At 45.9% G+C, this 25,000-nt stretch overlaps 1 protein-coding gene across 2 annotated transcripts in view; it reads right to left on the minus strand.

Annotated features, from left to right (window-relative positions):
• Positions 1-25,000, minus strand: part of nav3 (neuron navigator 3) — a 339,677-nt gene that overhangs the window by 242,624 nt on the left and 72,053 nt on the right. For both annotated transcript variants that reach the window (XM_072453275.1, XM_072453276.1), the window contains exon 2: positions 6,548-6,665. In XM_072453275.1, the coding sequence (XP_072309376.1) occupies positions 6,548-6,665 (118 nt within the window). The remainder of the gene's footprint in view (positions 1-6,547; positions 6,666-25,000) is intronic.

Below are 25,000 nucleotides of genomic sequence, written 5' to 3' on the forward strand. Positions count from 1 at the left end.
GAGAGTAACGAGAGTACTGTAACAAGAGTATCGAGAGTAACGAGAGTACTGTGATGAGAGTAACGAGAGTACTGTAACGAGAGTATCGAGAGTAACGAGAGTACTGTGATGAGAGTAACGAGAGTACTGTAACGAGAGTATCGAGAGTAACGAGAGTACTGTGATGAGAGTAACGAGAGTACTGTAACGAGAGTATCGAGAGTAACGAGAGTACTGTGATGAGAGTAACGAGAGTACTGTAACGAGAGTATCGAGAGTAACGAGAGTACTGTAACGAGAGTACTGTAACGAGAGTACTGTGATGAGAGTAACGAGAGTACTGTAACAAGAGTACTGTAACAAGAGTAACGAGAGTAATGTAACAAGAGTACTGTAACAAGATTATCGAGAGTAACGAGAGTACTGTAACAAGAGTACTGTAACAAGAGTAACAAGAGTACTGTAACAAGAGTATCGAGAGTAACGAGAGTACTGTAACAAGAGTACTGTAACAAGAGTAACAAGAGTACTGTAACAAGAGTACTGTAACAAGAGTAACGAGAGTACTGTAACAAGAATACTGTGATGAGAGTAACGAGAGTACTATAACAAGAGTATCAAGAGTACTCTAACAAGATTACTGTAACAAGAGTAACGAGAGTAATGTAACAAGAGTACTGTAACAAGATTATCGAGAGTAACGAGAGTACTGTAACAAGAGTATCGAGAGTAACGAGAGTACTGTAACAAGAGTACTGTAACAAGAGTAACAAGAGTACTGTAACAAGAGTATCGAGAGTAACGAGAGTACTGTAACAAGAGTACTGTAACAAGAGTAACAAGAGTACTGTAACAAGAGTACTGTAACAAGAGTAACGAGAGTACTGTAACAAGAGTACTGTAACAAGAGTAACAAGAGTACTGTAACAAGAATACTGTAACGAGAGTACTGTAGCAAGAATACTGTGATGAGAGTAACGAGAGTAACGAGAGTACTGTAACAAGAGTACTGTAACAAGAGTACTGTAACAGAGTAAAGACAGTACTGTAACAAGAATACTGTAACAGAGTAAGAGAGTACTGTAACAAGAAAACTGTAACAAGAGTACTGTAACAAGAGTAACGAGAGTACTGTAACAAGAGTACTGTAACAAGAGTACTGTGACGAGAGTACTGTAACAGAGTAACGAGAGTACTGTAACAAGAATACTGTAACAAGAGTACTGTAACGAGAGTACTGTGACGAGAGTACTGTGACGAGAGTACTGTAACAGAGTAACGAGAGTACTGTAACAAGAATACTGTAACAAGAGTACTGTAACGAGAGTACTGTAACAAGAGTACTGTAACAAGAGTAACGAGAGTACTGTAACAAGAGTACTGTAACAAGAGTAACAAGAGTACTGTAACAAGAATACTGTAACGAGAGTACTGTAGCAAGAATACTGTGATGAGAGTAACGAGAGTAACGAGAGTACTGTAACAAGAGTACTGTAACAAGAGTACTGTAACAGAGTAAAGACAGTACTGTAACAAGAATACTGTAACAGAGTAAGAGAGTACTGTAACAAGAAAACTGTAACAAGAGTACTGTAACAAGAGTAACGAGAGTACTGTAACAAGAGTACTGTAACAAGAGTACTGTGACGAGAGTACTGTAACAGAGTAACGAGAGTACTGTAACAAGAATACTGTAACAAGAGTACTGTAACGAGAGTACTGTGACGAGAGTACTGTGACGAGAGTACTGTAACAGAGTAACGAGAGTACTGTAACAAGAATACTGTAACAAGAGTACTGTAACGAGAGTACTGTGACGAGAGTACTGTAACAGAGTAACGAGAGTACTGTAACAAGAATACTGTAACAAGAGTACTGTAACAAGAGTAACGAGAGTACTGTAACAAGAGTACTGTAACGAGAGTACTGTGACGAGAGTACTGTAACAGAGTAACGAGAGTACTGTAACAAGAATACTGTAACAAGAGTACTGTAACAAGAGTAACGAGAGTACTGTAACAAGAGTAACGAGAGTACTGTAACAAGAGTAACGAGAGTACTGTAACGAGAGTAACGAGAGTACTGTAACAAGAGTAACGAGAGTACTGTAACGAGAGTAACGAGAGTACTGTAACAAGAGTACTGTAACAAGAGTACTGTAACGAGAGTACTGTGACGAGAGTACTGTAACAGAGTAACGAGAGTACTGTAACAAGAATACTGTAACAAGAGTACTGTAACGAGAGTACTGTGACGAGAGTACTGTAACAGAGTAACGAGAGTACTGTAACAAGAATACTGTAACAAGAGTACTGTAACAAGAGTAACGAGAGTACTGTAACAAGAGTAACGAGAGTACTGTAACGAGAGTATCGAGAGTACTGTAACAAGAGTACTGTAACAAGAGTAACGAGAGTACTGTAACGAGAGTAACGAGAGTACTGTGATGAGAGTACTGTAACAAGAGTACTGTAACGAGTGTAACGAGAGCACTGTAACAGGAGTACTGTGATGAGAGTACTGTAACGAGAGTACTGTAACGAGAGTAACGAGAGCACCGTAACGAGAGTACTGTGACGAGAGTACTGTGATGAGAGTAACGAGAGTACTGTAACAAGAGTAACGAGAGTACTGTAACGAGAGTAACGAGAGTACTGTAACAAGAGTACTGTAACAAGAGTAACGAGAGTACTGTAACGAGAGTAACGAGAGTACTGTGATGAGAGTACTGTAACGAGAGTACTGTAACGAGAGTAACGAGAGCACTGTAACAAGAGTACTGTGATGAGAGTACTGTAACGAGAGTACTGTAACAAGAGTAACGAGAGTACTGTGACGAGAGTACTGTGATGAGAGTAACGAGAGTTCTGTGATCTGATGAGTACTGTGATGAGAGTACTGTGATGAGTACTACTGACTACTGCTCGGGTCTGGCAGTACGGCGTCTGTATATTTCTACTCCATGACAGTACTGTACTTTTAAATGAAAGACATATTTCAGAGTCAGTGTTTTCAAGGCAACTTTGCTCAAACGACATGAACATGTTTTTGTTTTGTTGCCGTGGCGCAATGTGGAGCTTTGTTTGTTTGTCAGTCCAGTCGACCAATCAGACGACCCGACTTTGATCCAGGGGGAGGTACAAACCTTAAGGAACAAGGAACGACAGAATTAACTCGAGTTTGTTCCATGACCCATATCACAATATTCATTAAATTATCTTTTTATGTAAAATAATGGGATTTACACCGTTTAAACTATTGTTATTTGGATATTATAAATGTTGTTTTAAAGAGGTGCAAAATTAGAAACAGTATAATTAACTTGAACTAAAAAATGATTATAAAGTGATATTTAAGCACATTTGGGACGCACCGTGAAAGGCGTGGCCACCAGGAGGCGCACCGCTATCACGTGTTCTGGGACTGTCCTGTCGCCCGAGGTCAATAAAGCACTACAGATGCTACGGACGCTATGGAAGCTACAGGCACTACGGACGCTACGGACGCTACGGGCGCTACGGACGCTACGGGCGCTACGGACGCTACGGGCGCTACGGATGCTACGGGCGCTACGGGCGCTACGGACGCTACGGGCGCTATGGACGCTACGGGCGCTACGGATGCTACGGAAGCTACGGATGCTACGGACGGTACGAGCACGACAGACGCGACAGACGGTACAGACTCTACAGACGGTACAGACTCTACAGACGGTACAGACTCTACAGACGGTACAGAGACTACAGACGGTACAGACTCTACAGACGGTACAGACTCTACAGACGGTACAGACTCTACAGACGGTACAGAGACTACAGACGGTACAGAGACTACAGACGGTACAGAGACTACAGACGGTACAGACTCTACAGACGGTACAGAGACTACAGACGGTACAGAGACTACAGACGGTACAGAGACTACAGACGGTACAGACTCTACAGACGGTACAGACTCTACAGACGGTACAGAGACTACAGACGGTACAGAGACTACAGACGGTACAGAGACTACAGACGGTACAGAGACTACAGACGGTACAGAGACTACAGACGGTACAGACTCTACAGACGGTACAGAGACTACAGACGGTACAGAGACTACAGACGGTACAGAGACTACAGACGGTACAGACTCTACAGACGGTACAGACTCTACAGACGGTACAGAGACTACAGACGGTACAGAGACTACAGACGGTACAGAGACTACAGACGGTACAGACTCTACAGACGGTACAGAGACTACAGACGGTACAGAGACTACAGACGGTACAGACTCTACAGACGGTACAGACTCTACAGACGGTACAGACTCTACAGACGGTACAGAGACTACAGACGGTACAGAGACTACAGACGGTACAGAGACTACAGACGGTACAGACTCTACAGACGGTACAGAGACTACAGACGGTACAGACTCTACAGATGGTACAGACGGTACAGACTCTACAGACGGTACAGACTCTACAGACGGTACAGACTCTACAGACGGTACAGAGACTACAGACGGTACAGACACTACAGACGGTACAGACTCTACAGACGCTAGCGATGCCACAGATGCCACAGACTGGACGACTACATACTGCCCCTGGGCCTCAAAACTCCTGCCATGGACACCACACATGGAACTTCTGGAACGTACTCCTGACGGGAAAAGGGCCTCACAAACAAACGGACTGGACAGACATTATATTGGACATTCATATATTTTTTGTAATACCTGTTTATTTCTATGTGATTTCTATATTTGTATTTATTGTAATTCTTAACGTGACAAACTTCATGGACTTTGGAATCGAGCAGGAAAACTCTGGAGAATTTTGGACCTGAGTGTTTCCTGAGGCTCATAGTGGAGAGGACGTACAAACAAACATGAACGAAGCTAAAAACAACTCGGAGAATGTTTTTGATGCTGGAACACGGTTAAACTCAACATTTTGCATAATATGTGTCCTTTAAAGGTCGTTTAACGCGCCCCCTACAGGTCGGACGACTCATTGAACTAAAATGCAGTTAAGATAAATATATTTAGAATTTTGCGAAAAAAAAATATAAAAATTATGTCACAGAATTGCCAATTTTTTAGGTTTATAATTTCACTTCCAGTTTGTAATTGATGACATCACACTAGGGAGGGACTTTATTTTGTTAAATTATTGTTTAGAGAGTCAAAAAAGATATTTATTTGTGTAAATTCTGCCTAAATTTCCCTGATGTGATGTCACTTCCTGTCATTTTCTACAGATTTTTCAACGTTTTCTCCACAAATACCTGCTCGACTGGTTTAAAACTATAATTTATAAGTAAAACAGGTATAAACACACCAAATAAAGTCAGAATTAGAACGTCGTAAAAACCTGTCATAGGCACTTTAAAGTCGACTGAATAAAATGGTTTGAAACGACAAACAAAACAATGATACAACTGTTTTGTGCGGCAGGTTCAAGCTCCTCGTTCCCGCTCGTCGTCTCGTTTCTCTGAGGTCTCTGTAGTCAGCGCGGTTCATCTTAAAAAACAGAGGAGCTGCTGAGATTTGGCCCAGATCGAGCAGGAGACGAGACAGAACCTCCCCTCACCGCGGGGGTCCGAGGGGCCTTTCTGATGACTGCAGCTGCTCTGTCTGTGCAATTAAGCTCGTCAGAATATGAGCCGAACTCTCTCGTCTCTTAAAGCTGCCAAACCATGAAACGTGGACGCCATTTGTGCAGTTTGCATCAGTCCAAACGCATTCCGAGCGTCGTTATCATTCAACACAATGAGTGAGTAACATGCTAACGTCGCACTTCCTGCTTCTCGGACAACACAATGTTCTATGACTGCAGAGGGCACACAGCGGTCTCATTTTGAGCCCACGAGCTGCTTTTATATTGACAACAGTCTCTAGTTCTGACCGCACACATCCCTTTGGCATGTCAGTGTTCACATGCATTTTGGCTAAAACTTTAGAACAACTTTTTAGATGCAGTTGTGCTCGGCCCACAGACGGCCCACAGACGGCCCACAGACGGCCCACGGGTGGCCCACAGGCCAAAAACCAATAACATCATGTCAGAACTCTGAAGAAGACGGAGTGATCAGTCCAAACTGCCAGGTAAGGCCCGAACGATACGGGTTTTGGGATTCCGATACCGATATAAAAGGAAGTTGGCTGTGCAAAGTGAATAATTTGTAGGCAGCTGGTTATAAAACATGTGTCATGCTAAAATGGGTTTATGAAGGCGACAATTATTCTGCCTCTTATTGGTGAATTTTAAAAGCTGAAAGTTTGTTTGCACAACATTCTTTTTGATGGACTTAAGTGAATTTGTGAACCTAAAAGTGTGGTTGGACTAATTAATGCGTGTGCGTCACGGTAACGCTTAACGCCTCTAAACACGGATACAGACATCACACTCCAGGTAAAATCCTCCAGCGAAGGTCATAAAGAACACGACGATCATGACGATCCTTCGAAGTTTACATTCTTATATTTAGCCTCAGTCGGTCTTTGCTCATAGAGAAGACATATCAAACCGTCCCTCGTCAGCAGACACATCGTTAGTGTGTCGTGTGTTCCTCACCTATGATCTGTATGATCTGAGCCAGGAGCACTCCATCGGTCACGTCCTGGCTCAGGTCCTTGATGAGCCGTGGGCAGCCCGACTTGGCCAGGTAGTGATTGGCCCAGTCCGTGTAGATCTGAAACAAGAGCAAAGAAAACACAGGTAAGTCTCCAAAAAGTCTCCAAAACACGCAAACAACAAGGTAAAGTCGTCCAACTTTTGAGGCCTGACCAAGCCGCCCTGACCGAGCCGCCCTGACCGAGCCGCCCTGACCGAGCCGCCCTGACCGAGCCGCCCTGACCGAGCCGCCCTGACAAAGCCGCCCTGACTCAGCCGTCCTGACCCAGCCGTCCTGACCCAGCCGCCCTGATCCAGCCGTCCTGACCCAGCCGTCCTGACCCAGCCGTCCTGACCCAGCCACCCTGACCCAGCCGTCCTGACCCAGCCGCCCTGACTCAGCCGTCCTGACCCAGCCGTCCTGACCCAGCCGCCCTGATCCAGCCGTCCTGACCCAGCCGTCCTGACCCAGCCGTCCTGACCCAGCCACCCTGACCCAGCCGTCCTGACCCAGCCGTCCTGACCCAGCCGCCCTGATCCAGCCGTCCTGACCCAGCCACCCTGACCCAGCCGTCCTGATCCAGCCGTCCTGACCCAGCCGTCCTGACCCAGCCGCCCTGACCCAGCCGCCCTGACCCAGCCGTCCTGACCCAGCTGTCCTGACCAAGCCGCCCTGACCCAGCCACCCTGACCCAGCCACCCTGACCCACTTCTCCTGACGGGTCGTCACGGGCCAATAAAATATGGGTCAAATGCAGAGACACAGTTTCACAGCCATCATCAGCTCGAAAGACATCGTAGAAGTTATAGTTCCATACCAAGAGTTCAGCAACACTTTATGGATCGATTTTGAACGTGATTAAAACATGGACAACAGACGGGTAAACAGCGTGTACCGTGTAAAGAAACAGCAACAGGGCGAATACTCAAGATGAGGAGGCCAGGAAGTGTAGGTGACCAAGCGAGTAAACGGGTTCTGGACATCGTAGAAGAACGCGCGACCATCTCCCAGGCCAAATGTGAAGAACCAGACAGTGGCACAAACAATAAACCACATTTTTCTGATTTGGTTTGAGTAAATTGCGTGTCTCGGAATCTATTCAACCAAAAAAAGAGTGCTCTTCAAACCTACAGCCCAATTTATCCATTAAACTATCGCATATCGAGGGAATCATTAGCCAAACTGGAGTGTGGATCATCTGCTGAAACTCGATGACAAACAGCTGGGTTTTTGGAGCCGGACATCGTTCCTCATATTGTCCGGAGTCTTCCTCTGCGTCTCCAGAAAGAACGTGACACCGCCGGCTTTGTCCAGAAGTGACGGACGAACCGCGACAGCTGCTGCGGTTTGAAGACTTCACAGACTTCACGCTCGCCGCCGCGGAAACGAGCTCAGAGCGAGCGCTTTATCGCAGCGTATTGTTTTTGTACCAGCGACGGTCAAGATTAATGTGCAAAAAGCCAACGCTGCACTTTGTTTAGTCAACGAACGGGACATGTTTCTATGAATTAAGTGATTTTTATGCTAAACTATATTTTCAAACTGTCTTGACCTTTTACGTATTACTATCATAACTATTGTCACATTTCCATTCTACACGACGGTGGACTATGACAGAAATAGCATTGTAAGTTTCCTAAATTTTGAGTTTATTCGGTGTATTTATACCTGTTGTACAAATAAATTATAGTTTTACACCAATCAAACAGGAATTTGTGGAGAAAACGTTGAAAAATCTGTAGAAAATGACAGGAAGTGCAGAATTTAGACAAATAAACAAAAAAATTTGACTCTCCAAACATTAAGTTAACAAAATAAAGTCGCTCTCATATTATTTTTATTTGTCAAATAAAAAAAAATTATGATTTTTTTTTGTTTTCCCCTAGTTTAGTTTTCCTAGTGTGAAGTCATCGATTACAAACAGGAAGTGAAATTATAAATGTAAAACAATGTGCTATTCTGGGATAACAACACGTTAAATACTTGGTAAGTCTAAGTATTTGCTCATGAAGCCTTTGTTCATGTTCATGTTCAGGCTTATTTACGGCGATTTAAGTTATTCTCAAGTTATAATTCACCATAAAACTAGTTTAATGGTGAATTATACTTTTTCACTGCTTCTGGCACATTTGAAGGTAAAAAGTCTGTTTCCTTTTGTGTCTCGAGTTCGGATTTCACGTCTCGGAGGATTCGTCTTTTAGCAAACTTCTTTCCGACTTTTACACCTCCGCCGCCGCCGCCGCCGCCGCTCAAATCGTGATCCTCCGAGGCCGTCGCTGCCTGATATAAAACAACTCCAACAAGAATAGATCTCCTCCCTCCTCCTTCCCTCCTCCCTCCTTCCCTCCTCCCCTCCTCCCTTCTTCCCTCCTTCCCTCCTCCCTTCTTCCCCTCCTCCCTCCTCCCTCCTTCCCTTCTTCCCTCCTTCCCTCCTCCCTCCTTCCCTCCTTCCCTCCTCCCTCCTTCCCTCCTCCCTCCTTCCCTCCTCCCTTCTTCCCTCCTTCCCTCCTCCTTCCCTCCTCCCTCCTCCCTCCTTCCCTCCTCCCTCGCTCTCTCTTTGATGCCGACGCACTCCGACAGCCTTACCGGGACGTCCTCGCTCCCCCAGGGCTCGGCGGGGAGTTTAGGTAGACCAAATACGGGCGTGTCTGTGCGATCCCGTATAAAGACCCGCTCGGCTGCCGCTGCTCGCACGGGGGGGAACACGAGAGCTGCTCTGAGGCGGTACACGAAGGTGGGGGTCCAACGCCGTGAGCGTACATTGGGTTTTACGTGTGAGGCAGGGTTTATGTTAGCGCTCCCTCTACTGGCCGCAGAGGGGATGGCTTGCCCTGGAGTTGCGGCGAAGGCGATTTGAGGCGGGAATGCTCAGAACGAGGCCGGCGATGATCGGACTTACGAACAGAACAGGCGGAACTCACGATCTCCACCTGTGATGTCACAAATCTGGGGTAAATTTGAAACGGAGTGTTTTCTGAGGCGGTGGAGGAGGAGGGAGGACTTTGTGAACAGGATTACGGAAAACGGACAAAACGAAGCTAAACACGACTCAAGATGTGTGTTTTTGACTAGGGAAAGACTTAGGGACACCTGATGACATCACAGAGTAGAATTAAAGTGCCCCCTACAGGTCGGACGACTCATTGAACTAAAATGCACAGTACGTATACATTTAAGCCTTTGCTAAGAAATGATAAAAATTTTTATCACAGAATAGCACATTTTTTTAGGTTTATAATTTCACTTCCGGTTTGTAATTGATGACATCAGACGAGGAAATTACCCAGCAAGCACTGGGCCAAAACTCATCTAATGTCATGTACAAATATGAGGACGACTTCATTTAGTTCAATTATGTTCAGAGTCAAAACTTTAATTTTGTTGTAATTTATGCATAAACCTTGACTGGTATGAGTGTCCCTGGTGTGATGTCACTTCCTGTCATTTTCTACAGATGTTTCAACTTTTCTCCACAAATACCTGCTCGATCGATGTAAAACTATCATGTATATGTACAACAGGTATAAATACACCAAATACAGTCAAGATTAGAAATAGTAAAACCCTGTCATGCGTCACTTTAAGCGTTTTGAAGGACGCAAATATGAGACAAATATGAGACAAATATGAGACAAATATGAGATGATTTTAAGAGCGTTCTGAGCGGTGACAGTGGAGCTCGGGGACAAACCCGCTGACCTGCTTCTGTGAGTGGCAGACAGACTCAGACGAGGCAGACGCACTCTCTCTCCCCTGAACGCAGAGCCCGGCGGGGGGCAAACAAACACCAAAGAGGGGACGCATTGTCAACATTATTCACCTCATCTGCAGCTGAAGTCACAGAGGAAGAGTTTGTGACGAGAGAGAGAGTCGTTACAATCGCTAAAGAGAAAATGTCACCGAAAACCACCTCACACTCGAAAACACATGAAACTAATGATGGAACAAAGACTGAACTTCAACAACCAAATCTATAACATCAGCAGCTTTTTATAGTCTGAAAATCACTGCCAAAATCAAGGTCTCGGGTCTCCGCGCTCAGGTCTCTCCGCGCTCAGGTCTCTCCGCGCTCAGGTCTCTCCGCGCTCAGGTCTCTCCGTGCTCGGGTCTCCGCACTCGGGTCTCTCCTCGCTCGGCTCTCTCCGCGCTCGGGTCTCCGCGCTTGGGTCTCCACACTCGGGTCTCTCAGCGCTCAGGTCTCTGCACTCGGGTCTCTGCGCGCTCAGGTCTCTGCACTCGGGTCTCTCCGCACTCTGGTCTCTCCGCGCTCGTCTCTCCGCACTCTGGTCTCTCCGCACTCTGGTCTCTCCGCGCTCGTCTCTCCGCACTCTGGTCTCTCCGCACTCTGGTCTCTCCGCGCTCGTCTCTCCGCACTCGGGTCTCTCCGTGCTTGGGTCTCTGCGCTCGGGTCTCTCCGTGCTCGGGTCTCTGCGCTCGGGTCTCTCCGCGCTCGGGTCTCCGCACTCTGGTCTCTCCGCACTCGTCTCTCCGCACTCGTGTCTCTCCGTGCTCGGGTCTCTGCGCTCGGGTCTCTCCGTGCTCGGGTCTCTGCGCTCGGGTCTCTCCGCGCTCGGGTCTCTGCGCTCGGGTCTCTTCGCGCTCGGGTCTCCGCAATCAGGTCTCTCCGCACTCGGGTCTCTCCGCACTCGGGTCTCCGCGCTCGGGTCTCTCCGCGCTCGGGTCTCCGCAATCAGGTCTCTCCGCACTCGGGTCTCCGCACTCGGGTCTCTCCGCACTCGGGTCTCCGCGCTTGGGTCTCTCCGCACTCGGGTCTCCGCGCTCGGGTCTCTCCGCGCTCGGGACTCCTAGCTCGGGTCTCTCTGGATCTCAGGACTTGTTCTTTTTATGAATACATTTTTAATCATAATAATAAAAATAACACAGATCTTTTTTAAGATCAGAACTCTTCAGGGAAGGCAAACTCTAAGCAGCCGCTCTGCATCTTTAAACTTTAAACTCTTCTTTGCGTTTCCATTACAAACGTTCCCAAACTTGCTGTTCGTTCACCTGAGCAGAGCCGAGCGTCCTGAAGCTGGAGGAGGCTCAGACCCACAGGAGGAATTCAATTTGCAGCTGAAATGACCATCTGTCGAAGCATCTGGTGCTGCTGAGGCTGAGCTCCCCTAAACACCAGCCACAGCTCCCCTTTAAGGCCACACGGGACCTACTTTAACTCACTTTTTACTCTGATTTGGGCGGAATAGAACCAAATCATACACAAAACAAAACAACGTAATTTATTCATCCCACGATGAGGCAGGAGGAACAGCAGAGAATAAAAAATATTCCATTAAATATAAAGACTATAAAAATTACTCATGCCTTTTGTATATTAATATAAGTATATTTTAACATAATACATTCAAACTTTAGATGAGATATTTAGGTTAGGTACAAATGCCATGTAAAATATTAAAATCAAATATAAGCCATTTTGTTTCTTGTTTTTTTCCTCTTTCTTCAGCTACTTTTGTGTCTGTTGAATATATTTTCATTACATTTGAATAATGTGCAAAATTTTGGTGGTTCGTTCCAATGCAAAATGTGTAAAAAAAAACAAAATTTGCAAAAAACATAACAAGAAAATATATTTACTGCAAAAAAAAGCTGAATGTGAAAACTGTCTTTAAATGCTTTTATTTTAACGTGTTTTGGTCGAGATTGAGCAGATTCTCAAATGTCACAAGTGACGGGAAAGTCAGCAACAAAACACGGAGTAAAAGTCACGGAAACTGAGTAAAAGTCACGGAAACAGAGTAAAAGTCACGCAGACGGGATCAACTTGTCAGAATCGAGATCGTCCTTTCCACAGATAACGTTGTTCACATTTACACTTTATGGATTTAAAAGTTTGGGGAAAAGTTTGAAGTTCAAGAAAAGTTTCTATCTGGACATTTTTCTGCTCCAATGATCCAAGATCAGAGAAGATTTATGAGAAATGGAGATGTTCAGTTAATTAAAAAAAAAAAAAAAAAAAAATATATATATATATATATATATATATATATATATATTTAAAGTATTTACACTATAAAGATGTCAAATAGTTGTTTTGGGGTCTGCCACCTGCTGGTCTCCATGGTGATGTGGCGTTGTACCACACTTTGGCATTAAACTCACAGCTTGTATTTATTCAAGAACAGTTTTTAATTACTATATTATTATGAATCATTTTTACAACACAATGACACATAGAAAAACATGGATTCGTTACTGTGAGCTGGCTCGCCTCTCCACAGATCTGACCTGTGACCTGCCGGAGTCATTTAATTATTTCCTGTGTAACATTTCAGGGAAAACACCGCCATCTCCAGGACGTCGTTGGTAAATGAGTTGATTAAATGAGTCGATTAGTTGTCGAGAATGTTTCAGTCATTTTACTGCGATCGAAAGAACTCAACATTGTATTTAAGAAGTATTTAAGTCGACTTTTCTGCGGCTGACCCTCAGAAAAGTTACACAATGCACCTTTAAAGTGGAAACGCCTCATCAGATGACATGAAGCGCTGCTGGTCACCGCGCGTCCGACTCGCTTTCGTTAAAAGCTTTTTCATTATTAACGATAACGATCATAAATGACACAGAACCTTTCCATTCAGTTCAGCCAAAAACAGCATCAAAAACATCACAAAAAAGCCTCACATTCATCCACCGACTCAACACTTTCCCTCAACAAAACTTAGACACATCTTAAATCATGAGTCAGTTATTTCACACGTTGCACTTGACTTAACGCAACAAAATCAAACTCCAATTTTCCAACAAACGACGGCAAAAACAAGCCAAAAAACGGTCAAATTCAGCCCATTCGGAGGCATCAGCAGCGATTGTTTGTGCGTGGCGGAGAGTGTAACCCTCCTGTCAGCAGCAGCAGCCTCAGCGCTCGCCCCGGGATGCTCAGACCGTTATTCTGCACCTCCTCCGCCTCCTCCGTCACCGCGGCGACCGACGCGGCGTTAAGAGGAGCACGAAGGCGGCGCCAGACATGCAGCTTACCCCCGAGCGGCTAAAGAGAGGAGAAGGAGCGAGGAGACACGGCAGCAGGCGGCGGTGACCACGGCGACGCTGGTGTGCCGAGCCCGAGTGTGCGGCGGTGGCAGCGGCCGGCCACTAGAGGGAGCCGGGCTGAGAGAGGAGCGCGAGGACGAGGAGGAGCGCGAGGAGGAGGAGCGCGAGGAGGAGGAAAGAGACGAGGAGGAAAGAGACGAAGAGGAGCGCGACGAGGAAGAAAGAGACGACGAGGAGGAAAGAGACGAGGAGGAAAGAGACGAGGAGGAAAGAGATGACGAGGAAAGAGACGAGGAGGAGGAAAGAGACGAGGAGGAAAGAGACGAGGAGGAAAGAGACGACGAGGAGCGCGACGAGGAAGAAAGAGACGACGAGGAGGAAAGAGACAAGGAGGAGGAAAGAGACAAGGAGGAAAGAGACAAGGAGGAGGAAAGAGACGAGGAGGAAAGAGACGAGGAGGAAAGAGACGAGGAGGAGGTAAGAGACGAGGAGGAGCACGACGAGGAGGAAAGAGATGACGAGGAAAGAGACGAGGAGGAGCGTGACAAGGAGGAGCACGACGAGGAGGAAAGAGATGACGAGGAAAGAGACGAGGAGGAGCGCGACGAGGAGGAGCACGACGAGGAGGAAAGAGATTACGAGGAAAGAGACGACGAGGGAAGAGACGAGGTGGAGCGCGACGAGGAGGAGCACGATGAGGAGGAAAGAGACGAGGAGGAAAGAGATGACGAGGAAAGAGACGAGGAGGAGCGCGACGAGGAGGAAAGCGACGACCGATCAAGACACCGCGAAGGATGAGTGTGTAACCGGATGTGGAGGACGAGAAGAAGAAGAAGAAGAAGAAGAAGAAGAAGAAGAAGAAGAAGAAGAAGAAGAAGAAGAAGAAGAAGAAGAAGAAGAAGAAGAAGAAGAAGAAGAAGAAGAAGAAGAAGAAGAAGAAGAAGAAGAAGAAGAAGAAGAAGAAGAAGAAGAAGAAGAAGAAGAAGAAGAAGAAGAAGAAGATCCCGGTGCCCTTAAAGTGCTCGTGACGTTTTTGTAATCACGACTTCCTGCGGCGGGAGGGTCGCTGCGGGAAACATTAGTCATAGTTTTGCGTCAGTCAAGTGGCAGAAAAGCTGAAAATAAAAGTTGCAAAATGACAGGAAGTGGATCGGATTCCCTCTGTGATGTCATCAATCTGCGACGTCCCATAGAAAAGGCAAGGACAGTTCAGACGCGTTTTTCTGACAGTTTAAACGACCATTTAAACAAAATAAAGGTGTTTTCAGGTTGTCAGTAAATGTTGGCGCATGTTTACAGCACGGTTGTTAGGCAACAGTCCTTTTCTTTTCATTTTTTTGCCAAATGCGCATTAGTCAACGAGTGACAGTATTATTTTTGTTAGATTGAGGCTTTTTAACTACATTATCCTCCAAATAAAGGTGGAAATCTGGCGACCGAAGTGACAATATTAACAAATAAAGTGCATTATTAATGAAAATATGCCTTTTTTTGTTTTACATTTCTGACAGTTTGGTTTAATTATTATTATTTAATTATAAAAAGGTCTTTGCGTGAGCGTTTTAGCATCTGTGTGGAAGTATTTCAGTGTGGACGAGTTACAAAGAGTCAGTTAATCGTGAAACATTCCAATAAAGTCAAATATATTCAGATGTAAATGGTAAACGTTTAGAGGAGGAAGAGTTATTATAAATATAAACATCTTCTTCGCTCTGGATTTAACACTCGATCATTTCGCTCACTGCCGCCATTTTGATCGCGCGACAAAAACGCCGCGGCGTCAGAACCGCTCGATGATGGACTCCAAACACGCGGCGCTCGTCTGCGTTCAGTGGCCGCTAACGTACCGGCTCTTTAATCAGGGCCGCCGTCCAATTCTGTCCAATAAATTAAGCGTGTAATGGCGCCGGCCGGCCTGGAGGACGCCGCGCTCGCTAATGCGGTTTGTCGTCCCGGGGCGCGCGTGGCTCCGTGGACTTAGACGCCGAATTAAAGCCGAGCCGGACTTTTCCCCCGCGCGGAATGTGATTAGACACGACATGAAGCAGCACCGACGACTGAAGGGACGAGCCGGATCTGTGATGGGGCGGCTTGTGTCGGCACGACGACGGTGAAAGAGGCAAAACCAGTGTCTGTGGAGCGAGTTAGAAATGTGGAAAAGTCAGTCCTGGTTTAGTCCTGGTTTAGAACTTGTTTAGAACTTGTTTAGTCCTGGTTTAGTCCTGGTTTAGTCCTGGTTTAGAACTTGTTTAGAACTTGTTTAGTCCTGGTTTAGTCCTGGTTTAGTCCTGGTTTAGAACTGGTTTAGAACTTGTTTAGAACTGGTTTAGAACTGGTTTAGTCCTGGTTTAGTCCTGGTTTAGTCCTGGTTTAGTCCTGGTTTAGTCCTGGTTTAGAACTGGTTCAGTCCTGGTTTAGTCCAGGTTTAGAACTTGTTTAGAACTGGTTTAGAACTGGTTTAGTCCTGGTTTAGTCCTGGTTTAGTCCTGGTTTAGTCCTGGTTTAGTCCTGGTTTAGAACTGGTTCAGTCCTGGTTTAGTCCAGGTTTAGAACTGGTTTAGTCCTGGTTTAGTCCTGGTTTAGTCCTGGTTTAGTCCTGGTTTGGTCCAAACTAATGAGACTATTTCAGAAGTATTTAATTTAAAACAGACCTAAACTTCAGTGTTAATGATAATAAGAATAAAACGGGATAATTAGAAATGATGACACTTAAAAATGGCGGACATTAGAGATGCTACAAACAAAAGGAAAAGACAGTGTTTCATTGAGAGTAAATTGTGAATGAAGCGATACAGGTCTACTGCCCCCTGCTGGGAGCATCAAGTACCAGCACAACACACTCTGGGGTTTAAAGCTGAAATAGATTAGTTTCTCTTTCTCATTAGAAGTTTTCTCAATTATTCTAAAGTTTACTCATAATTAATTGAGCTTTTGAAACGTCATAAACATTTGATATGGAATCAGCTTCAAAACTGCAAAACCTTCTCAGCAAATTCATCAAAAAAGGTGTAAAAACTTGCGCTTGAAAAAGATTTGCCTAAAAACTCAAACTCTCAAAGGACCGTTTTGGCCCATCGTCCCTCCCTCCGGACCGTGTTGGCCCCCGTCCCTCCCTCTGGACCGTCTTGGCCCTCGTCCCTCCCTCTGGACCGTCTTGGCCCTCGTCCCTCCCTCCGGACCGTCTTGGCCCCCGTCCCTCCCTCCGGACCGTCTTGGCCCCCGTCCCTCCCTCTGGACCGTCTTTGGCCTTGTCCCTCCCTCAGGACCGTCTTGGCCCTCGTCCCTCCCTCTGGACCGTCTTGGCCCCCGTCCCTCCCTCCGGACCGTCTTGGCCCCCGTCCCTCCCTCCGGACCGTCTTGGCCCTCGTCCCTCCCACCGGACCGTCTTGGCCCTCGTCCCTCCCTCTGCACCGTCTTGGCCCTCGTCCCTCCCTCCGGACCGTCTTGGCCCTCGTCCCTCCCTCTGCACCGTTTTGGCCCTCGTCCCTCCCTCCGGACCGTCTTGGCCCTTGTCCCTCCCTCCGGACGAGAGACGATAACGAACTGGGACGCTGTCGAGGAGACGCCCGAAGTCCGCCAAATGACTTCCAGGTGCTTCTGATACGTTTGGCCCAGCGGAGCCCGAGCAGGCGTTCGAGTGGGTTCGGTCCAGAAGCGGCCGGCTTATCCGCGGTTTGAGGAGATTATCGAGGGATTTGTAGTCAACGCCGAGATATGGAGCGGACGATTGGCTCCAGATGATGTTTCCCCTCGTCAAAAACACGGCCCGAGTCGTGTTTAGCTTCGGTCACGCTCGTTTTGTGAATCGCGTCTACGAGTTTCATTTGGCCTTGAGCCTCAGAAAACGCATCGTTTCAAATTCAACAGATTTATGACGACGAAGGAGGAGCTCCGGAGGTCTCCTGTGCCGTTTGTAACGTCCGCGAATCATCGTTCTGAGCATTTCTGACTCAAATCGCATTCATCGTCACTGTGTGCTTATATTAGCATGTCGGGGCAAGCTAGCTTTTGTCTATTTCCCCCAAGATAATTCTGTCTGCTTCCAGTAGAGGGAGAGATGGCTGCAGGTGAGCGGTTGGTGCGTTTTATGATTGATACGTGGCAGGACTAATCGGCAGTCCACGCCACGAGGGAATGAGACTCAGATTTGGGCCAAAAATCGTCCATTCAACCTTTAATACACAACAATATTGGGTACACAACAATTTGTTATTTTTCTTCATATTTTGTTAAATAAACAGGTATATAACTATTATTTTAAAGGAGACACACATTTTTAAAAGCATTGATTTTGTAAAACAGCTAAATTCACAAGTGTTTAATGAAACATAATGCAAGATATAGTGAATTAACCTCCTTCATCCGTTAAAACAAAAGCTAACAAAGCCTCACTCCAGATAATATCACAGGAATTATACAGTGAAAGATCCAATACGTCGTTCAAACCTAAAGTTACAACAATCTACAATATTTAGACTTTATCACATGTGAGTGTTTGGAACATTCCTCTAAAACTGCTTTTAATCTGGATTTCCCAAGCCCCGCCCTTCACAGCCGACATAACGCGACTCGACATGAGTGGATTTACCCGATAACACGGCCTGGCGCGCGTTTGCCAAGCGGTCGAGTTCCCCTCGCGCCGGCGCTCGCCAAACCGCGCTTGCCAAACCGCGCTCGCCAAACGGAGGAACGCTGAGCTCAAAATGACTTAATTGTGTGATCGTAAGACTGCGAGAAGTTTGGCCGCGGCACCGGAGCCGGGGGGAGATTACGCCTGTCAATCAGAGAGATCCCGGGGCGAGCGCGGCGGCGGCAACGGACAGAGAGCTTGAGACAGCGCCGACGGCTCAGGGCGACTGTGATGTTTCACTCCTCTGCTCCTTCTCCGAGGCACTAAAGACTCAGTTTCAAGTTTCCTACATTTGTGACGTCAAACGTAAATTATATGTTTAGGGTGCGTTGTCCTGGTTTTGTCCTATTCTTGACCTGGTTTTAGTCCTATTCTTGACCTGGTTTTAGTCCTATTCTTGACCTGGTTTTAGTCCTATTCTTGACCTGGTTTTAGCCCAGTTTGGTCCTGGTTTTAGCCCAGTTTGGTCCTGGTTTTAGCCCAGTTTTGTCCTGGTTTTAGCCCAGTTCGGTCCCACGTTGTGCGAGTTACGTGATTCATTCTACCTCAGATCACGTTCATTACAGCTGCGTGTTTACGTTAGCATCCCGGGCAAGCTAGCTTCTGTGTATTTCCTCATGGTAATTCCCTCCGCCACCAGCAGATGGAGTGCAAACACCAAATCCTGATGAGGGAACGCCTGACAGAGACAAAATCATGCGCGGTTTTCAGTCCTTACGGTATTTACGTTGTACAGAGGATCTAAAGAACACGTTTAAAGCCCAATAACAATCAACAATGTCGAATATTTGTTTTGTTGTTTTAAAATATTGCATTTCTAACCCACTTCCTGTACATGTGCCGTATGTTCAGCCACTTCCTCTTCAACACCACACATTCCTTTCCACGCCTCGCTCGTCCTGTGCACCATTATTTCACTCGCCCCCAGATATTTGTGCGACGCGCAGACACTTTATGGAGGTGTGCTAATTAGCCGTTAGCGCTAACAACACTCGGGTCAACCGCAGCCGCGCGTCACCTCTTCGGCTGTTAACGCGTTGAAATTACAGACGCGGGGCCGGCGTTTCCTGCTCAGGGGCCGCTCCGGGACGCCGCGGGGGCTTCGCGCTCGGTCGCCACGGACGACCGAGGCTCCGCCCACAAATACATCAGACACGAACACGAGAACGTGGAATTAGCTGTCCACATGAGACGGCTCATGAATAACTTTAGTCGTTATTATTATTGTACTTTACTTTTGGTCTCTTGGTGCCTTGGTCTCTTCGTCTTAGTCTCTTGGTCTCTTGGACTTGGTTTCTAGGTTTCTTGGTCTCTTAGTCTTAATCTCTTGGTCTTAGTCTATTGGTCTAAGTCTCATGGTCTTAGTCTCTTGGTCTTTTGGTCTCTTGGTCTTAATCTCTTGGTCTTAGTCTCTTGGTCTAAGTCTCATGGTCTTAAGTCTTTTGGTCTCTTGGTCTTAGTCTCTTTGTCTTGGTCTCTTGGACTTTTAGTCTCTTGGTCTTTTAGTCTCATGGCCTTTTGGGGTCTTGGGGTCATGGACTTTTAGTCTCTTGGTCCCTCAGTCCTGGTCTTTTGGGGTCTCTCGGTCTCTCTCTCTCGGTTTTGGTCGCTTGGTCTCTTGGTCTCTTGGTCTCTTGGTCTCTATGTCTCTATGTCTCTATGTCTCTATGTCTCTATGTCTCTATGTCTCTATGTCTCTATGTCTCTTGGTCTCTTGGTCTCTTGGTCTCTTGGTCTCTAGGTCTCTAGGTCTCTAGGTCTCTAGGTATCTTGGTCTCTAGGTCTCTAGGTATCTTGGTCTCTAGGTCTCTTGGTCTCTAAGTCTCTAAGTCTCTAGGTCTCTAGGTCTCTAGGTCTCTAGGTATCTTGGTCTCTAGGTCTCTAGGTATCTTGGTCTCTAGGTCTCTTGGTCTCTAAGTCTCTAAGTCTCTAGGTCTCTTGGCCTTTTGGTCCTGGTCCTGGTCCTGGTCTTTTGGTCTTGGTGAGAAACAGTTCTGGAGCAGAAACTGGTCCGTAAAGTCCAGATTGGTTTGATTTTATCAAATGAGTTTAAGTCAATTTAACGTCAAATCAAATGTGGAGAAAACAAGATCAAACGTTTACGATGTGTTTTTTACAAACGTTTGAAAATGCACTTTGACAAAGCATCAAATATGAACCAAAGTACAATAAAACCTAAATGTTTTGTGATCCATCGTTTAGTTTTTCTCCATAAAAACATAAAGACAGTGTTTGGTTCAAAAGTGGAATTGAATTGAAGAAGAACATGAATTTAATTTTTGAACTTGAAGTCGTGAATAATTATACAATGACTTAGAATTTAACTTAAAAATGTATGATAATAAGATATTAAAAATGACATTCTGTACTTTTTTAAACTGTTTTTTTTCTCTGACGTTGTTGTTGTTGTTGTTGTTGTGGCATCTTTACACAAACACAAGTTTTGATTGGTCTGTTTTTTTTGTCTTTTTGGCAATTAAAAAATCATTTAAAAAAAGAAAAAAGAAAATGTGATTCTATCGTGTAGAAAACTGTATTTGAGTTTGTTTCTGACTCTTGAAGTGGAGTTTGTCATGTATTTATTTTTGGCAGTGCTGGTGTTATTCTTCCTGTGGCCAGCAGAGGGCTCCACCGCACTGACGCTACAGCGATTTGTGGCTCTGGACCAACTTTAGGCTGAGGACCAGTGTTTTCAGTGTTTTCAGGCTCTGGACCAGCGTTTTCAGGCTCTGGACCAGCGTTTTCAGGTTCTGGACCAGTGTTTTCAGGCTCTGGACCAGTGTTTTCAGGTTCTGGACCAGTGTTTTCAGGCTCTGGACCAGCGTTTTCAGGCTCTGGACCAGCGTTTTCAGGCTCTGGACCAGCGTTTACAGGCTCTGGACATGCGTTTTCAGGCTCTGGACCAGTGTTTTCAGGCTCTGGACCAGCGTTTTCAGGTTCTGGACCAGCGTTTTCAGGTTCTGGACCAGTGTTTTCAGGTTCTGGACCACCAGCGTTTACACGCTCTGGACCAGCGTTTTCAGGCTCTGGACCAGCGTTTTCAGGCTCTGGAACAGCGTTTTCAGGTTCTGGACCACCAGCGTTTACACGCTCTGGACCAGCGTTTTCAGGCTCTGGACCAGCGTTTTCAGGCTCTGGACCAGCGTTTACAGGCTCTGGACAGGCGTTTTCAGGCTCTGGACCAGCGTTTTCAGGCTCTGGACCAGCGTTTTCAGGCTCTGGACCAGCGTTTTCAGGCTCTGGACCAGCGTTCACAGGCTCTGGACAGGCGTTTTCAGGCTCTGGACCAGTGTTTTCAGGCTCTGGACCAGCGTTTTCAGGTTCTGGACCAGCGTTTTCAGGTTCTGGACCAGTGTTTTCAGGCTCTGGACCAGCGTTTTCAGGCTCTGGACCAGCGTTTTCAGGTTCTGGACCACCAGCGTTTACACGCTCTGGACCAGCGTTTTCAGGCTCTGGACCAGCGTTTTCAGGCTCTGGACCAGCGTTTACAGGCTCTGGACAGGCGTTTTCAGGCTCTGGACCAGCGTTTTCAGGCTCTGGACCAGCGTTTTCAGGCTCTGGACCAGCGTTCACAGGCTCTGGACAGGCGTTTTCAGGCTCTGGACCAGTGTTTTCAGGCTCTGGACCAGCGTTTTCAGGTTCTGGACCAGCGTTTTCAGATTCTGGACCAGTGTTTTCAGGCTCTGGACCAGCGTTTTCAGGCTCTGGACCAGCGTTTTCAGGTTCTGGACCACCAGCGTTTACACGCTCTGGACCAGCGTTTTCAGGCTCTGGACCAGCGTTTTCAGGCTCTGGACCAGCGTTTTCAGGTTCTGGACCAGCGTTTTCAGGTTCTGGACCAGCGTTTACAGGCTCTGGACCAGCGTTTTCAGGCTCTGGACCAGCGTTTTCAGGTTCTGGACCAGCGTTTTCAGGTTCTGGACCACCAGCGTTTACACGCTCTGGACCAGCGTTTTCAGGCTCTGGACCAGCGTTTTCAGCGTTTTCAGGCTCTGGACCAGCATTTTCAGGCTCTGGACAAGTGTTTTCAGGCTCTGGACCAGCGTTTACAGGTTCTGGACCAGCGGTTTCAGGCTCTGGACCAGCGTTTACAGGTTCTGGACCAGCGTTTTCAGGTTCTTGACCAGCGTTTTCAGGCTCTGGACCAGCATTTTCAGGTTCTGGACCAGCGTTTTCAGGCTCTGGACCAGCATTTTCAGGTTCTAGACCAGCGTTTTCAGGTTCTGGACCAGCGTTTTCAGGTTCTGGACCAGCGTTTTCAGGTTCTGTACCACCAGCGTTTACACGCTCTGGACCAGCGTTTACAGGCTCTGGACCATCATAATAATGAAATTTCCCCATGTGGGACAATAAAGGAATATCTTATCTTATCTTACCAGCGTTTTCAGGCTCTGGACCAGCGTTTTCAGCGTTTTCAGGCTCTGGACCAGCATTTTCAGGCTCTGGACAAGCGTTTTCAGGCTCTGGACCAGCGTTTACAGGTTCTGGACCAGCGTTTTCAGGTTCTGGACCAGCGTTTACAGGCTCTGGACCAGCGTTTTCAGGCTCTGGACCAGCCTTTTCAGGTTCTGGACCAGCGTTTTCAGGTTCTGGACCACCAGCGTTTACACGCTCTGGACCAGCGTTTTCAGCGTTTTCAGGCTCTGGACCAGCATTTTCAGGCTCTGGACAAGTGTTTTCAGGCTCTGGACCAGCGTTTACAGGTTCTGGACCAGCGGTTTCAGGCTCTGGACCAGCGTTTACAGGTTCTGGACCAGCGTTTTCAGGTTCTTGACCAGCGTTTTCAGGCTCTGGACCAGCATTTTCAGGTTCTGGACCAGCGTTTTCAGGCTCTGGACCAGCATTTTCAGGTTCTAGACCAGCGTTTTCAGGTTCTGGACCAGCGTTTTCAGGTTCTGGACCAGCGTTTTCAGGTTCTGTACCACCAGCGTTTACACGCTCTGGACCAGCGTTTACAGGCTCTGGACCATCATAATAATGAAATTTCCCCATGTGGGACAATAAAGGAATATCTTATCTTATCTTACCAGCGTTTTCAGGCTCTGGACCAGCGTTTTCAGCGTTTTCAGGCTCTGGACCAGCATTTTCAGGCTCTGGACAAGCGTTTTCAGGCTCTGGACCAGCGTTTACAGGTTCTGGACCAGCGGTTTCAGGCTCTGGACCAGCGTTTACAGGTTCTGGACCAGCGTTTTCAGGTTCTTGACCAGCGATTTCAGGCTCTGGACCAGCATTTTCAGGTTCTGGACCAGCGTTTTCAGGCTCTGGTCCAGCATTTTCAGGTTCTGGACAAGTGTTTTCAGGCTCTGGACTAGCGTTTTCAGGCTCTGGACCAGTGTTTACAGGCTCTGGACCAGCGTTTTCAGGCTGAGGACCAGCGTTTACAGGCTCTGGACCAGTGTTTTCAGGCTCTGGACCAGTGTTTTCAGGCTCTGGACCAGCGTTTTCAGGCTCTGGACCAGTGTTTTCAGGCTCTGGACCAGCGTTTACAGGCTCTGGACCAGCGTTTTCAGGCTCTGGACCAGCGTTTTCAGGCTCTGGACCAGCATTTTCAGGTTCTGGACCAGCGTTTTCAGCGTTTTCAGGCTCTGGACCAGCATTTTCAGGCTCTGGACAAATGTTTTCAGGCTCTGAGTCGGTTTCAGGATAATTCCATGAGGAAACAGCTCTTGAAAAGAAACTGACAAAACCAATAATGAGAAAACAAAACACAAAAAGAAAAAGAAAAAGAAAGATGAATATGCACCTGGGCTGAAACCAGAGACTCAATGAAACACATCTAATTGACTATGAAAATAATGATCAACACGTTTAATAAATGGATGATCGTTGTGTCGAGAGAAGAGGTTTTAACAAAACGGTAAATACATTTTGACAATAACGTTTTTTTAGTCGAATGTTGTAAAAATCCAACAACAGCTGGATTAACGGAGTCGCGAAATGATCATTTGTGATGAATCGACAACATAAAACCAATTAAATACTTAAACTAATAAACTTAAATGTGACAAAAACAGCCATATTAAAAAATGTATTTACATTTAAATATATTTTTTCGATGCAAAATTGAACAAAAATCTTAATTTTGCCTCTAAAATTGTCACGATGTTATTTTTTAGAGCTCACGTTGTGTTGTAACTTGAATAATCACGATTATCGATAATCGTGACACGCCCACTTGGTAAGTTTAAGTTTATTTGTCATGTGCATAAAGTAGAAGACGCCGTAAGCGGTGAGAAGAGACCCGGGTCATTTTCCAAAGATAAATGAGAAAAAAGGAGAAAAACAAAATGATGTGTGAGGAAAACGCTCAAGGCAAAAGCTCAGATCGTTTTATATTGTCGACATAAAACTTTGTCACTCGTAGATATTTACATTCTGTAATATGTATGTAATATGTATATAAAGAAGTAAAAGTGTCGGAAGGGTAATAAAACAATGTGGCACCAGCGATTATTATGCCTTATGTTTCTGTGCTAAATAAATAAAATAAATAAAATAAATAAAATAAATAAAATAAATAAAATAAATAAAATACAATAAATAAAATACAATAAATAAAATAAATAAATAAATAAATAAAATAAAACTACAATAAATAAATGAATAAAATACAATGAATACAATAATATTAAATAACTTTAAGTAAGATTAAATAACATAAATAAATAAAATAACATGAAATCAAAAACAATTAAATAAATGAAAAAATAAATAAATAACGTGAACATAAGAAAATGCTTTTGCTTCATTAAAGGTTATGCCTGAAACATGTAAA

This window comes from Eucyclogobius newberryi, unplaced genomic scaffold (genome assembly GCF_026437365.1).
Source record: "Eucyclogobius newberryi isolate DKJ021-1_F unplaced genomic scaffold, fEucNew1.0.hap1 SCAF_2, whole genome shotgun sequence".
Taxonomy (NCBI): domain Eukaryota; kingdom Metazoa; phylum Chordata; class Actinopteri; order Gobiiformes; family Gobiidae; genus Eucyclogobius; species Eucyclogobius newberryi.